The 14,157-nt window shown below is 39.1% G+C and overlaps 1 protein-coding gene across 1 annotated transcript in view; it reads right to left on the bottom strand.

The window, feature by feature from the left end:
• Positions 1-8,401, bottom strand: part of IRAG2 (inositol 1,4,5-triphosphate receptor associated 2) — a 92,168-nt gene extending 83,767 nt beyond the window's left edge. Inside the window, exons 1-2 of the mRNA XM_012533439.3 lie at positions 7,828-8,401; positions 6,798-6,911 (exon numbers count right to left, since the gene is read on the bottom strand). Of these exons, the coding sequence (XP_012388893.2) occupies positions 6,798-6,911; positions 7,828-8,401 (688 nt within the window). The remainder of the gene's footprint in view (positions 1-6,797; positions 6,912-7,827) is intronic.
• Positions 8,402-14,157: the final 5,756 nt, after the last annotated feature.

The following is a 14,157-nucleotide window of genomic DNA, read 5'->3' as shown; positions in this document are numbered from 1 at the left end:
ATTTCAGCCTCCAGTAAGTGGTCTGACTTTTATTTGGGGGGAGGGGTAGAAAAGTCATTGTCAGACACAGTCAGTCCTACTATCACATTCAGAAATTAAAGTCAAACAGACTATGTTAGTTATTAACACACCAATCTTCCTTAAGCATAAGACACGTCTTTTAACTAAGTCCTGACTTAGGCTAGCTGCTTGAAGGGGAGAAGGAAAAGGAAGTAGAAGGTTGATAGGGTAGATGCAGAAGTGAAGATTCTTCCCCCAGGAGGTAAGCAGAGACCCTGATATATATATAGAATAAGTCCAGTACATAATTAGAAGGAGGGGAGAGTTGTAAAGGAGACTGAATAACTTTAAAGAGAGTATTAATTTAATGAATAATGCCATTTGGCTGTGACAGGAAGAAATGGAAGTAAAATTATTAATAATTATTTAGAGAGATGATTTTTATTCCTGTTTGCAGTAGAGTTGGAGAGTCAAAAAGAATACCTATATCTCATTTTCCACCACGAAAACTCTGGAACCTGTATCATATACCTCAAGACTCGAAAGGTCTTCTGTGATGGTTCTGCAATGTGTCAACTTAACGGGGCCATGGAGTGCCCAGATATTTGATCAAACATTATTCTGGTTGCATCTGTCAGGGTGTTTTTGAATGAGAGTAACATTTAAACTGGTAAACTAAGTAACACAGACTGCCCTCCCTAATGTGTGTGGGCCTGGTTAGAACAAAAAGTCAGACCCTTCCCCAAGTGAGAGAGAGTTCTTCCTGCATGACTGCCTTTGAACCCGGACTTGTCTTTTTTCCTGACTTTGGACTCAAACAAAAACATCAGCTCCTTCTCAGTTTTCAGCCTGTCGACCTTTGGACGGGTTCCCTCCTGGTTCTCAGGTCTTTGGACGCTGACTGGGACTAAACCATCATCAGCTCTCCAGGATTTCAGCTTGCTCACTCACCCTGCAGATCTTAGAACTTGTCTGCTTCCATAATCATGTGAGTCAATTCTTTACAATAAATCTCTTTATGTACCTTACACACGCACACACACGCACACGCACACACACGCACACACATATACACACACCCATTGGTTCTGTTTCTAACACATCTCCCATCTCCCTTCAGTGGAGCTTCCTTATTTTCTTCAGGGAAATAGTTCCTTAAATTCTGTCCAAACAGAGAGGCTTTGGGGCAATAAATAAGTCCCATTCATCCTACCAATATAATTAAGAGTATAGGCAAATGTTTTGCTATGAGAATGTTCATTATGGTGCTGTTTATAATAGAGAAAAAAATATCCACTTGAGACATATTGTTTAAATATATTATGTTACATCCCCCAAAAGTACAGTATATAAAGCAAATTTGTTGACCCAGACAAGTACTCAAAATTATTAAGTGAGCAAAAGCAGATTATAAAGCAAGTCTGGGAACATTCCCGTACATACTTAGGGAACTTGTTGTATATAGCTTAAGGAGAAAGAATGACCAAAAACAAGCCTTAAACCATTGTGGTGGTGAGGTGGACAGACTCCAGGGTGCCCCTTTATGATCCCTGTTTTCTAATGTTTACACCCCTGTGTAGTCTCCTGCCTTGAGTGTGGGCATGACCTGGGACTTGCCTCTAACCAGTAGAATATGGCAAAGGAGACAGGATTACATGTATCTAATTGCATGATTAAGTTACATAAGATCACAGTGCCTATCTTGCTGGAGTCATTCCCTTGCTGGCTTTGAAGAGGCAAACTGCCATATTATGGACTACCTATGTTTAGAGGTCCAACTAGTAAGAAACTGTCCAGCTGACAGCAGCAAACCTCTGAAGCCCTCAGTACTACAACTGCAAGAAACTAAATCCTGCCACCTAAAGCAGGTCGTTCCCCAGTCGAGCCACAGATGAGACAGCTGCCCTGGCCAACATCTTGACTGCAGCCTTGTGAGTGAGTTCCTTAACAGAGGACCCATGTAAACCATGTGTGAATTCCCGATTCACAGAAATTGTGAGGTAGTAAATGTGTGTGTGGTTTCAAGCCACCAAGTGTGTCGTAATTCAGCAACAGGAAACAACGTAAGTAGTTTGGGTACTGCTCATCTGAAACCACTGTGTATGTATTGTAGAAGAAAGCAAAGGAACATTTATACTGGTGTCATTGAGAACCAAGATTTTCTCTGGTTGAAAAAGGGCACACAGAATATGAGATGAGTAAAAACGCTGCAGTCCTGAATTCGCTTTAGAAGGAAGACTATGAACTCATGATGCAATATATCTTCAACATTTTTAAGTACTTCTTAGGTCTGCCCATGGAAAATGCCTAGAAACAACCACCATCCCCTGCCCCCAGATTGTGGTCTCTATATATTATTTCCCATTAAAAGGAACCATGGATCCTTGAAGAAATAACTGATTCCAAGGTTGGGGCAGGAAATGTATGAGATAAGTCTAAAGACTTTTTTTTTTTTTTTGCGGTACGTGGGCCTCTCACTGTTGTGGCCTCTCCCGTTGCGGAGCACAGGCTCCGGATGCGCAGGCTCAGCGGCCATGGCTCACGGGCCCAGCCGCTCCACGGCATGTGGGATCTTCCCAGACCGGGGCACAAACCCGTGTCCCCTGCATCGGCAGGTGGACTCTCAACCACTGCGCCACCAGGGAAGCCCTAAAGACTTTTATAATACTAGGGAAAACAAGGAGGCTACTAAAAAGGATGGGGATGTCTCAAAAGTATTAGTACCTGGGACACCTGGTTGCTCCAGGAAGTAATGAGATGCTCAAAGAAAGATGGGGACAATGCAAACAGACATAGGAGCCAGCTTACAGAATATCTTGCCAGCCAACTCTGGGACAATTTGAGCATCAAAATAAATAATGATAGTAACAGATTATATATATTGAATTAAGAAGAATCCAGAAATTCATAGTGATATTAATTCATTTAGTTAGAGAAATGGTAAAACCCTGATGATAGATTGACAAGTAAAAAATATAGAAAGAATATTGGAAATTGAACATTTTCTATTTGGCAACCACCATGGTAAGAATTGATTTAGGCAAAAAATATCAATAGATGCTATGTTTCTGATCACCAATTCCAATGTGTAGGGTTCTTCCCCCTCCCCCCTACCCCACCCCACAACATACACACATACAAGCAATTCTCAAGACACTGGGTGTTCTACAGTTCAACCCAATTCTGACACTACCTATGTGGTGATAGTGTCAGAGCCACAGGTTAATGGCGCAGTCTTACGAAACTGACCCCAGCCCCTGTAGACACCAATTCAAGGCCGGGTTGTCACCTGTACTTCTGATGGACCAGCTACAGATTGGAGGTTCCCATGACTCCTCTTTGTGTTCCATTCATTTGCTAGAGCAACTCACAGAACTCAAAGAAATTTTTTACTTACTATATCACCAGTTTATTATACAAGGATATAACTCAGGAACAGCCAGATGGAAGAGACATACAGGGCAAGGTATGGGGAAAGGGCATGGAGCTTCCGCACTCTGCCCGGCATGCCACACTTTCCAAATCTCCACGTGGAAGCGTTCCAAACCTCTCCTTTTGGGTTTTTATGGTGGCTTCGTTACATAGGCATGATTGATTAGATCATTGGCCATTGGTGATGAAACTCAATCTCCATCCCCTCTCCCCTCCCTGGAGGTCTGGGGAGTGGGACTGAAAGTTCCAACCACCTAATCACATGACTGGCTCCACTGGCAACTAGCCCTCGTCCTAAGGTGGGGTCCAAAAGTCATTTCATTAACATAAAAAAGGCACCTTTATTGCTCTCATCACTTAGGAAATTCTAATGGTTTTAGGAGCTCTGTGCCACAAATGGGACAAAGACCAAATATATACTACTTATAATAAATCATAATATCACAGATGCTAAAACTAGTGAGTGAAAGTTTGATGACGAACAGAATGTTTACATAGATTCAAAGTATCTTCCCATATTTATTAATTACTGATGAAATAAAAATTCATATTCTAAGGCAAGTCAAGGAAAATGTAAACATAAAATATTTTCTCTGCTCTTTGGCCTCCTCTCTCCCCTCTACTGTGCACTGTGTATCTACATTATGCATCCCAAACATCCCCATCAGCAGAAATACCTGCTCAACCAAAAAGAGCAACATTCTCTGAGCATCAGCAAGACAAATCCTTAGGACATAACCTTCCTTCTTAATCGTGTAAGGAGCCACGATGACCCACGAACCACTACTCGCTTTGCATGCTTAGACCTGGATTGTGTAGACTGTCAGTAATATGTCGTTGAACGTACAGCCCTCTGTCTCAAAATGTGCTTTGACCTTTAACAGGCAGAACAGTTCTCAGAGCTTTCGGAAAGGCTGTTCCTGAGTTATAATCCTCAACTTGCCTCGAATAAAATTTTCCCTTTCTTTCTTAGATCGACTGAGTGATTTTTTACAGCCATTATAAAGGAAAAATAGTAACTTTACAATAGGGGTATTTGGCAAACTCCACACTAATCAAGTGATCAAAGTTAAAAATCCTGAAATATTGTACGGAGAAGAACATAACATCACTTCCGTAGTGTGCCTGCAAAAATGTAGAACCTGAATAATCAAGAGGAAATATCATGGACTTCCCTGGTGGCGCAGTGGTTGAGAGTCCACCTGCCGATGCAGGGGACGCGGGTTCGTGCCCCGGTCCGGGAAGATCCCACATGCCGCGGAGCAGCTGGGCCCGTGAGCCACGGCCGCTGAGCCTGCGCGTCCGGAGCCTGTGCTCCGCAACGGGAGAGGCCGCAGCAGTGAGAGACCCGCGTACTGCAAAAAAAAAACCCAAAAAAAAAAAACAAAAAAAAAAAAGAGGAAATATCAGATGTTCTACAAAGTAACTGGCATATACTCTTCAAAAATTTCAAGGTCATAAAAGACAAGGAATCGAGGAGCTCCTCCAGATTTAAGGAGACTAAAGAGATGTGACAACTGAATACGATCCTGGACATGGAAACAAAAAATCTATAAAGAATATTATTGGGGAAATTGACAAAATTTGAATATAGACTTTTAAATTAGATAATAATATTGTATCAAGGTTAAATATCCTAATTTTGACAATCATTCTGTGGTCATGCATGCAAATGTCCTTTGTAGGAAATACACACTGATGTACTTAGGGGTAAAAAGGCACAGTATCTGCAATTTACTCTCAATCAGAAGCACAATCAAGCTTTTATCCTGCCCTTCCTTTGGGAAACAAGACTCAGCCACGGCCAAATAGTTGCTAGGCAGGGTAGAGTTTCCTTTTATAGATATTCCAGCTGATAAAATAGGAAGGAATAATAGACTATCACCTTTCACAACACCTAATGAAAGAATAAATCTAGGCCTTCATCCTCAAATAGTTTTGTCTTCCGATAAAAATATATACACCGTCTATGCGGAATCTTGCCAAAAGGAGATACAAAACTTTTATCTGATCAAACCTCTAAATGTAGGGGACAAAGAAACAGGTTGTGTTTCTAAGACCACACAATCACCAAAATTCAGACTGGGGGAAACTATGAGATAAAAGAACCAGTTTCATTAACAAATAACTTAAAATACAAAAAAGAGAGAATAGGAAGGGAACATAGAGATAAGCTAGACGGCCAATAACAATGAACAAACTTTTCTTGGATATTGATTGGAACAATTAAACTGTTTAAGAAAAAATAAATTTCTCACACAAATGAGAAAACAAATGCTGATAAGATTTTTTTTTTTTTTTTTTACGTGGGCCTGTTACTGTTGTGGCCTCTCCCGTTGCGGAGCACAGGCTCCAGACGTGCAGGCTCAGCGGCCATGGCTCACGGGCCCAGCCGCTCCGCGGCATGTGGGATCTTCCCGGACCGGGGCACGAACCCGTGTCCCCTGCATCGGCAGGCAGACTCTCAACCACTGCGCCACCAGGGAAGCCCCTGATAAGATATTTGATATTAAGAAAGTATGTCACCTTTTTAGTCATAAAAATGACATTGTATAGTTGTGTCTGAAATCAGGCTTTATCTTTTGAACGTACTGAAATATTTACAGGTGAAATAATATGATGTCATGGATTTGTCTCCAACTAATCCAGAGTGGAGGAGAGGAAAGTGGGTGGGGCTAGAAATGAGACATCATTATTTACGACACTATTTACATTATAAGGGTTATACCTCTTTACTCCTGTATATGTTTGTAATGTTCTATAATAAAAAAGTTTTCATCCAAATAAAACAAAACCATATTGACCAAGGAATTTGTGGAAGGTTATACAACAAATCATTAACAATGCTTACTCAGGGAAACAGGATTACTGATGAGTTTTTTTCCCTTCTTTTCTATAAATTATTAATTTTATTACAGTGATCACAAGCCATTTACATGCTAAAAATTACTTGCGGAAATTTTAAAAAGAACACATCTCTAAGAAAAACAGAACTGAAAATCTAAAATTAACTCAAAAATTTGAGCTAAATTTGTGTAGCAGTTTTATACGTATGAAGTATATATTTCTTGTGAGGCAACAACTATGAGAGGTAAGTAGTTCCAGTCAATGATTGCAGCTGGTGAATCAGTTGATAAGCTCAATAAAATCATTCAAGACACGGGTAAAATATGCAAAACAGGTACAAAGAAATTAACCAACATCTAGACGGCCACCCTTCCTCCCAAATTAGGTTGTACCCACCACGTGTGTAGACACAGATGCACAGAGCACCACACATAAGCCATTTCCCTTTCTCTTGCAATAGAAAGTACAATGACGTGATGAGTACCACCGAACATTGGAGCAGATAATTTTCGACTGACCTCTGCATTTGGTGTCACATGCATTAAAAATACTTGTAAGCAACTCCTCTTCACAGGTCCTGTTATTGCTATAGGTTACATCTTCCTTGCCATCATCAGTTCCTTGTTTCCACCCTAGTAGAAGAAAAAGTTTGCATATCCAGATGCTTTTCTGTGCTAATATGCTTAATTGCTAAATTTTTTTGTTTTAATTTTAACGAGAAAACATATTTAAATAAAGAGCAGTCCACAATACTGGTTACTTAACTTGAATAGATCAAGCAGAAAAAGTGGTCTTGAAGGGTCTCTGATTATTCATTTTCCTTTCCTTATAAGTTTTATAAAGGTAGAATAAAAGGAGAGATGACGAAGAGGGAAATGAGCTCTACTGCCCTGTATTGTTAGAAGCACTCTGTGAAAAAGCAAATAGTGTAGCACAAATAGAAATATTTTAAGGAAAAATAGAGGGAACGTAAAGATTAGCTCTACAGAAAATGTGCCATTTTACATTGTTTTGTTTTTCAGGGCCTATCACAGATGGGACTCTGTAAGCAATCCTCTAAATAGACTTCCAAAATTTTATTGAAATTGGCCTCCAAAATTTACATTCTCCCCTGGTCTACTTTATTGGCTCTACATTTTCTTACATGTTTTACTCTCACAAACACAAAAAATGCTAAAATGGTAGTTTTCAGCAAGGCATGTTGGAACTATATGAACTTTAGCTCCCCTGTATCTATGGCTTCCCATCATGCCATTCTAATTTGCCCAGGAGAAAGTTTGTTTTCAGGTCAGCAGAGAAATGCCAATGATTATGATTGTAAATACAATCTAGAATTTCTATCAGGTTTATAATTGAAAGCATAGAAAATACTTATATTTCATATCTAAGAGTTTTTTAAGAGAGGAAAACACAATTTTAAGGGAAAGATGCATGCTTCCCTCCAAGTTTCGATAATGTACACTGGTATTTCATTTTAGTTCAGGTATTCTCATAGTGATATGCTCAAGGCTTTATCAGAAGAACAAATATTAGAAGATGAATATTTACCCTCTTCATTCAGAGATAATTTTTTCACCACTGAATCCTGAGGAGTAAAAAATTCAGAGCTCTGATTAGAGGTGGAATCAAAGTCAAGTGTTAAGGCACTAAAATCATTTTCACTACAACAGTTTTTCAAATCCTTTTTAGAGAAGAGTTCCCTTTTTCTGGTCTGTGGTATCAAAGATGTGTAATTCTGGAAGCTCTGTGATCTAGGCCTTGAGATGTCTTCCGAGCTTGTGAGGATAAGAGAATATGTGGCATACTCAGGAGGGCTGAGATGAGAGATGGATGGGGTTCCTGGAGATGCTCGTTGAGGATGTGAAGTAAAGGCACCAACTTTCTCAGGGCTTGAGGAGCGAGGGTCGGGCAAAGGAATGGCAGCAGTCATCATTTTCTTCAGTACCTCTTCAAAGTCTTTCTTGGGGTTAGTCTGTGGACTGTCAAACCTGCCAGATTGGTATCTGATAATCTGTCGGATGGGACTTGTACTCTCTTCTCTCTTTTGGATGGCTTGGATTTTTCTACAGATGCTTTGCACCGGGTTATGCCGCTTCTCAGCTGCTTTCTTGACAGAGGCCATTGTTGACTTTCCTCCAATGAGACAGAGGAAGTGGCTAAAGTACCGGCAAAAGTAAACATGTTTTTCAAAGTTAGCATTGTCCTAACAACAATGTAGCAATAGCTAGTTATTCCCAAACCGACTTTGGCGGGATCAAGATGTCTTTAAACAACTATCTTTAAACAATTGCTTTTTTATATTTAAGTATAGTTGATTTACAATGGTGTGTTAGTTTCAGGTGTACGGCAGAGTGATTCAGTGATACATATATATTCTTTTTCAGATTCTCTTCCATTATAGGTTATTACAAGATACTGAATATAGTTCCCTGTGCTATACAGTAAGTCCCTGTTGTTTAAACAAATGCATTAAACAAATTTCCGCATGTCTAACTTTGGCCCTCAAATTTCTAGAAAATAATAACCGCTAACATATATAAAGTATCTCCCATGAGCCAGGCGTGGTACTAAGTTCTTAATATGTATCAACTCATTCATCCTCAGAACAACTCTATGAGGCAAGCATTACTATTAGCTCCATTTTCAGGCACAGAGAGAATAGGGACATGCCCAGAGTCACCTTAGGTAAGTGCCAGAGTCCAGATTTGAACCCAGTTAGTCCTGCTTCAGAGGACCCCAACCCCATTGCTTTTCACGTATATGTCAAATACGATGATGGTGATGATATGAAAGCTCCCATTTGAGTACCTATTCTGATTCTCAGCTATTGAGAACTTAATAAATATCCCCTTTATTGAGCATTTTACATGTATTATGTCTAAACTTCACACAAACCCCGTCAGATATGCAGAAATATCCCCTTTTCACAGATAATAAAACTAAGTCTCAAAAAGGTCAAGTAATTTTCTATTGGTCACATCTCTAAGATTTGTGCCAAAGATGGTCTGACTGCAGCATCATTTTATTTAATGGCAACATATATGACCTTTAAAAAAAAAAAAAGCATGATCTCACTTCTTATAAGACAGTAATTAAAGAACTTGGAAACAAATCCAAAATTTTGCCTAAACTGGTAAAATTTAATCTATGCAAAGAGTTACAATAACTTGAATAGTTATAAACAAACAGTTGAATAATTACAAAGAGTTTGAAAGTTACGATTTTTAGAACCTTAACGAAAATTTCAGGGCTCTGAAAAAGTCAGGGCTCTTTTTAAAAAGTCCCCTAAAAGAAAATAAACAAAGGGGCATTTAGAAAGACTGGGAAGAAGAAGATGCTCAAAATCTTCTCAGTGTGGCTCATTCTACCTCAAGATGTTGGCCACCAGCTACAAGCTAATGAAGTTTCCATCAACAGAATCCTTCGCTATTTAAGGTAATGGTCATCTTTGAACCTTTATGTTGTCACTTGACAATACCCTCCTCTCTGTCTATTCAAGGCTTATCTTTCAATGCCAAGCCTGAAACACATTGCCCTATTAAAATCCTGGAATCAGCGTATACTCAATGAACTCAAGCTTTCTGTTCTCTCCTAGGATGTATAACTGTACTGTATATTCTGTCATTTAATTAGATTTTATCTTCTATTCTTGGACTATTTCAAATGTGTATGTACATTGTCTCCTCAATAACACTTTTAATTTCTTGTATTCAAAAGCCATGATGTGATTCTCTTTTAGATACTCAATACATTATTGTTGGCATCACTGATAACAGTTCTATGTAATACAAATAATTACAAGGCTTGTGGACTCGTTCCCCAGCTGCAGTGAGTGTTGGCTCTCAACGACTTGTAGCTACTACTCTTTCTGGAGAATTTCCCCTATCCAAATGGGAGCTTCTCATTGCTCAGGTGGGAGGTTGGCAGTGAAGTAGTGGTAATGACAGAAGAGAATTCACCTGAGAATACAGTGCATTCCAAATCTACGGCTGGCTGGGGTGGGGACACGGCAGGAGCCATCTGACTTCCCCGTATCAAGTAAAGACCCTCTTAAAGACTGGCTAAGTATCTGTCAGTGTTCTCGATGTGATGTGACTGTTTTTCCCTTCTAGAGCCAGTGAACTGAGGGACAGGTTGAGCTTGGGGCTAACAGAAGCCCTAGAACCTGAACCTCAGGCTCCTAGATCTGTCTGCCTAAGAACATCTGTGAACCTCCATGTGGGATGCTATTTGAGCCCCATTGAAGAGCCTCCCTCTGTGGGCATTTGTGACTGATCCAGATGAATGTTCCGAGTATATTAGACACTACATTTCTATCTGCTTTTCTGAGGCATTTTTCTCCTCCTACCATCTGTTTTCTAAACGTCCATGACTCACCTAAGGGAGCCCTGCTCCACGGTCTCCTGTCCGTCCTGTCCAAACATTTTCTTTTAGTTTTAGATCCTGGTAGAAAAGATTTACTGCAATCTGCCAAAACGCTTAAAAATACAAGCCTAACTTGCTTTGTGCAATAACTGTCATTGAAAGAGTACTAAGTGAAAATTAAAAACTGAAGGTTAATTGTACTAGTAGAATCGGTTGCTTGGAGTCTCTCTTTTACAAGGAATTTCCTCCTTATTTATCTGTTTTAGGTGATTGAATATTTCCTATGTAAAGATGGTACACTTGTAGAAATCCCAATGGCTTCTTTTGTTTTTAAATTCTCTGAACCTCAGTTGTACTCCATACCATTCATTCCTTTAGACATTCAAGCCATGTCTATTAAGTACCTAAGATGTGCTAAACCCAGTGCGGATATGGGTGGCACAATGACAAGCAAAACAGAATATCTGCTCTCCTAAAATTTTTGGTCTGTGAGAGCTACAGATAAAAACAAGTAAGATACCGGGCTTCCCTGGTGGCGCAGTGGTTGGGAGTCCGCCTGCCGATGCAGGGGAACGCGGGTTCGTGCCCCGGTCCGGGAAGATCCCACATGCCGCGGAGCAGTTAAGTACGTAAGCCATGGCCGCTGAGCCTGCGCGTCCGGAGCCTGTGCTCCGCAGCGGGGGAGGCCACAGCAGTGAGAGGCCCCCGTACCGCAAAAAAAAAAACAAGTAAGATACTAAAATTGCCAGATTAAATCCAGGATGTTGAATAAAGTTTGAATTTCAGATAAACAATGGCTAATTTTTTTAGTATAAGTATGTCGCAGGCATCAAAAAGTTGCACAGGAAAAAATCTATACTGAAAAATTATTTGTTGGTTATCTACAACTCAAATTTCTCTGGGCATCTTGCATTTCTAACAAGCTAAATCTAACAACCCTAAAGCCTAGAGATAATAAATAATTACACACTAGGAAAGAAAAGTGCTAGGGGCTATGAGAGCATATAATAGGGGTTATCCTAGTTTGGGAGTAAGGACGGGGAAAAATCGGGGGCATCTATTATGTGTCATACACTGTGCATAATGTTATACAGATTGTTTGCTAAATCCAAGGTTATAAACAGAAAATTAAGTGGAATCATAAATCTGCTGTAGGAATGTCTATTTGGATTCACATTAGATAAATGTAATATAAAATAATATTAGAGATTATCCAAACAAGTTACTTCACTAATTTTATTTCTTTATTTCTCCTCTTGTTTTACCTATATCCCATTGTTCTCATTTCTAGAATGAGTCCCGTTATTATTATTGCCTGAATTGCCTTGTTGTATGTAGAAAAGCTCTTGAATCAACACGTTTCAACCATCTCCCTGATCCAGAACTATAAAGCAGTAATTAAAAACCTCTAATGCATGGCAACACCTATAAAACAAGTGTGATTTATTTCTTATCTGAAGTAAGATTATTTTCGCCAGTGATGTAACTAGAGTTCAACATTAATCTCTAAGACATTTGCACTCTTTGAGACTTACAGAAAATTTTCTACATTTGTTCTGAGTTCCTAAAGAAGTCTTCAATAGATTAGAATAAACTCACCATGTATGTATAACATAGACACTATCTCATATGCCTTAGGAATTTACAAAAAATATTAGAGCATAATTTGTGTTTTCAATATCCATATTCTTCAGTCACTAAGAAAACAGTTGGATTTCTTTGCAAAGAAAGACAAGATTTATACAGAGATACAAAAATAACGTCCTTGAAGAAGATTTTTAGAAAGATTTCTGAATCAAACTCTGACTCAAAAAAGATTATGTTGACAATGTAATTATCTTTTCTTTAACAACCATTTAAAGTTCTTCTCCCTTTACTAATAGTTATTGCTTGAATCTTGAACTTTCAAACTTAAGATCAAGTAGGCTTATTTTAACAATCACTTGTTAATTAATTATGAAATCCAGGCAAATCTTTCATGACTCACCTAAGTGAATTCCACTTGGTGGTTTAATTAAGGCAAAGCCCTTAATTAATGTATGTAAAAAATGTAAATACATATGTATATGTAGATAGATAAACAAGGGGTTCCTTTGCCAAAAGAGTCCTTCACTAACAATTAGATGCCGGTAAACTTTTTTTTTTTTTTAACATCTTTACTGGAGTATAATTGCTTTACAATGGTGTGTTAGTTTCTGCTTTATAACAAAGTGAATCAGCTATATGTATACACATATCCCCATATCTCCTCCCTCTTGTGTCTTCCTCCCACCCTCCCTATCCCACCCCTCTAGGTGGTCACAAAGCACCGAGCTGATCTCCCTGTGCTATGTGGCTGCTTCCCACTAGCTATCTATTTTACATTTGGTGGTGCATATATGTCCATGCCACTCTCTCAATTCATCCTGGCTTACCCTTCTCCCTCCTCGTGTCCTCAAGTCCATTCTCTATGTCTGCGTCTTTATTCCTGTCCTGCCCCTAGGTTCTTCATAACCATTTTTTTTTTTAGATTCCATATATATGTGTTAGCGTATGGTATTTGTTTTTCTCTATCTGACTTACTTCACTCTGTATGACAGACTCTAGGTCCATCCACCTCACTACAAATAACTCAATTTCGTTTCTTTTTATGGCTGAGTAATATTCCATTGTATATATGTGCCACATCTTCTTTATCCATTCATCTGTTGATGGACACTTAGGTTGCTTCCCTGTCCTGTCCCGGCTATTGTAAATAGAGCTGCAATGAATATTGTGGTACATGACTCTTTTTGAATTAGGGTTTTCTCAGGGTATATGCCCAGTAGTGGGATTGCTTGGTCATATGGTAGTTCTATTTTTAGTTTTTTAAGGAACCTCCATACTGTTCTCCATAGTTAGATGCCAGTAAACTCTTTATTGACACATAAGAAGAAACATCTGTTCACTGAGATGTTCCCAGGAAACTCATCTTTAGGGAGACCAGTGGGAGAGCAGAGCATGGATTTCTACTTAACCAGTAAACTTTATATTTGCCAAATCACACTGTTTTTAGTCTCTTTGTGACTAGTATATAATGTGATAAAATAATAACACTTTTTCCCACCCTCTCTAGATAGATGCTAGCAGCTGTTAATCAAAATGATTTGCAAACCACAAGTCCCAGATTTAGTAAATGCTCAGTGAGTCTGCCATCTACAAACCTTTTTCATTTCTAATAATTGCAAGCTGGTGAGACTGGAAGCATCTCCTCCCACCACTCTCTTAACCTTGTTATATTAAGTTCCTTGGCTGGGTCATACCAAGCTTATAAACATCTCATATTGGAACCATTCCTGAAATAGTACAGTCACAGATTATGCTTCTGAAAACTGTGTTCTTCTGTTTCAGTCCTTATTATAAGAAGTCTGGTTTTCTTCTCAGAGACCAGGAAAAAACCTATGATATATCTCTAACGCCAAGAACTCGGGTGTTCCCACATTCTGACAGTCTACAAAACCACATGACCACCTTCTACTAACACACATTCCAAAT

Source organism: Orcinus orca, chromosome 11, assembly GCF_937001465.1.
Source record: "Orcinus orca chromosome 11, mOrcOrc1.1, whole genome shotgun sequence".
NCBI classification, from domain to species: Eukaryota; Metazoa; Chordata; class Mammalia; order Artiodactyla; family Delphinidae; genus Orcinus; species Orcinus orca.
The sequence above is the reverse complement of the archived record's forward strand: the minus strand, read 5'-3'. Positions and strand labels throughout refer to the sequence as shown.